The sequence below is a fragment of the Electrophorus electricus genome, chromosome 13 (genome assembly GCF_041902795.1).
Source record: "Electrophorus electricus isolate QZ-2024a chromosome 13, ASM4190279v1, whole genome shotgun sequence".
NCBI classification, from domain to species: domain Eukaryota; kingdom Metazoa; phylum Chordata; class Actinopteri; order Gymnotiformes; family Gymnotidae; genus Electrophorus; species Electrophorus electricus.
In genome coordinates, this window is record NC_137509.1 from 10,747,501 (window position 1) to 10,750,000 (window position 2,500).

The window sequence follows — 2,500 nt, forward strand, 5'->3', positions numbered from 1 at the left end:
GGTTTACTGTGTCCCACTGGTTTTTACTGTGAGGGTTTACTGTATCTTACTGGTTTTAACAGTGAGGGTTTACTGTGTCCCACTGGTTTTTACTGTGAGGGTTTACTGTATCTTACTGGTTTTAACAGTGAGGGTTTACTGTGTCCCACTGGTTTTTACAGTGAAGGTTTACTGTATCTTACTGGTTTTAACAGTGAGGGTTTACTGTGTCCCACTGGTTTTTACAGTGAGGGTTTACTGTAGATCACTGTAGAATACACATCTTGCCATGCACAGTTTACTTTGACCACTCCTCTTAAATAACAGATTGAATTCACCTGCTTTCATTATAGCATGAGACACAATAAACAGTGCAGTGCAGTGGTCCACCAGCATATAGCAGGAGAAGCACTCCTGTAGTAACGCGATTAAATATTTTAAAAAATGGATCTACTTTGAAACTTGACATGAACATGTTGACATCTTCATCTTGTGTGTTATGTGCCATGCTAGTTCTGGCTGCAACCATTAATTTTTTTCCCTTTGTTTTTAAGTATGACTTAAACTCTGGCTTGTGAAAATCAAAGTTGTCTGATGCATTGTAAATAATGCTGCCTCATGTTATTTAGTGTCCTGAATGACTGGATCACATATCTCTGTGTGTGTGTGTGTGTGTGTGTGTGTGTGTGTGTGTGTGTGTGTGTGTGTGTGTGGGGGGGGGGGGGGTGTCCAGCCGGGGACAATAAGGATGAGGACAGCAGTGTGATCCACTATGACAACGCCGCCATTGAGCGCCTGCTGGACCGCAGCCAGGACGCCACAGACGACACAGACATGCAGAACATGAATGAGTACCTGAGCTCCTTTAAAGTAGCCCAGTACACAGTTCGCGAGGACGACAAGGTGAGAGACACGCACAGAGAGAGAAGAAGGGAAGGAAGGGACGGAGGGATGCTGAGAGGAGGAAGAGGAGTTGAAGTAATAAAGGAGAATGAAAAAATGCTAGGTGATAGATAACATGCTTCTGCTTCTTACCCCAGCACTGGTTTCACTCGTCCTTCAGCCTCATCTGTGTGTGTGTATGTGGTGTGTGTGTGTGTGGTGTGCGTGCGTATGTGTGTGTGGTGTGCGTGTGTGTGGGCGTGCGTGTGTGTGGTGTGCGTGCGTGTGTGTGTGTGTGGTGTGCGTGCGTGTGTGTGTGTGGCTCTACAGATTGAGGAGATTGAGAGGGAGATCATTAAGCAGGAGGAGAACGTGGACCCGGACTACTGGGAGAAGCTGCTGCGCCACCACTACGAGCAGCAGCAGGAGGACCTGGCCCGCAACCTGGGCAAGGGCAAGAGGGTCCGCAAGCAGGTCAACTACAACGATGCTGCCCAGGAGGACCAGGGTACACACACCACACACACACCACACACACTCCACACACACACCATACACACACACCACACACACTCCACACACCCTCCACACACCACACCACGCACACACACTCCACACACCACACACACACCACACACACCACGCACACACACTCCACACACCACATACACATCACACACACACCACACACACACCACACACACACACTCCACACACCACACACACACCACGCACACACACTCCACACACCACACACACCACACCACACACACACCACACACACCACACACTCCACGCACCACACCACGCACACACACCACACACACTCCACACACACACACTCCACGCACCACACCACGCACACACACTCCACACACCACACACACACACACCACACACACACACACACACACACACCACACACACTCCACACACACACCACACACACACACACACTCCACACACACACACACTCCACACACACACACACTCCACACACACCACACACACACACTACACACACCACGCACACACCACACACACCACGCACACACCCTCCACACACCACGCACACACGCACACACACTCCACACACCACACACACATCACACACACACCACACACACTACACACACCACACACACACACCACACACACACCACGCACACACACTCCACACACCACACACACACACCACACACACACACTCCACACACCACACACACACACCACACACACACACACTCCACACACCGCACACACACACCACGCACACACACTCCAGACACCACACACACACCACACACACACTCTTTTGTCCCTTTAAATGCTTGTTGGAAAGATACAGCAACACTTGGACACAAATGCTGGATTTAGATTTTCTCACTAAATTCTGACTCAAAGCTGTTGGGCATGTGTGACCTGCACTCACACCCAGCTGGGCTTGTAGCCCTCTCCCAGCCTGACACGACTCTCCGCTGTTTCAGAGTGGCACGCTGATATTTCTGACAACCAGTCTGAATACTCAGTGGGCTCAGAGGAGGAAGACGAGGACTTCGACGAGAGGCCTGAGGGTGAGGAAAACACCAATCCAGATACACACACTCACACACAGACAAAACACACACACACCCACACA

The 2,500-nt window shown here is 50.4% G+C and overlaps 1 protein-coding gene across 6 annotated transcripts in view; it reads left to right on the forward strand.

Annotated features, from left to right (window-relative positions):
* Positions 1 to 2,500, forward strand: part of chd3 (chromodomain helicase DNA binding protein 3) — a 34,742-nt gene that overhangs the window by 13,322 nt on the left and 18,920 nt on the right. For all 6 annotated transcript variants that reach the window (XR_014116049.1, XM_081695333.1, XM_081695334.1 and 3 more), the window contains 3 exons: positions 713 to 882; positions 1,192 to 1,369; positions 2,349 to 2,435. Coding sequence is in view for 5 of the 6 variants with exons in the window: in XM_081695333.1 (XP_081551459.1) it covers positions 713 to 882; positions 1,192 to 1,369; positions 2,349 to 2,435 (435 nt within the window). In the remaining variant the exon portion in view is untranslated. The remainder of the gene's footprint in view (positions 1 to 712; positions 883 to 1,191; positions 1,370 to 2,348; positions 2,436 to 2,500) is intronic.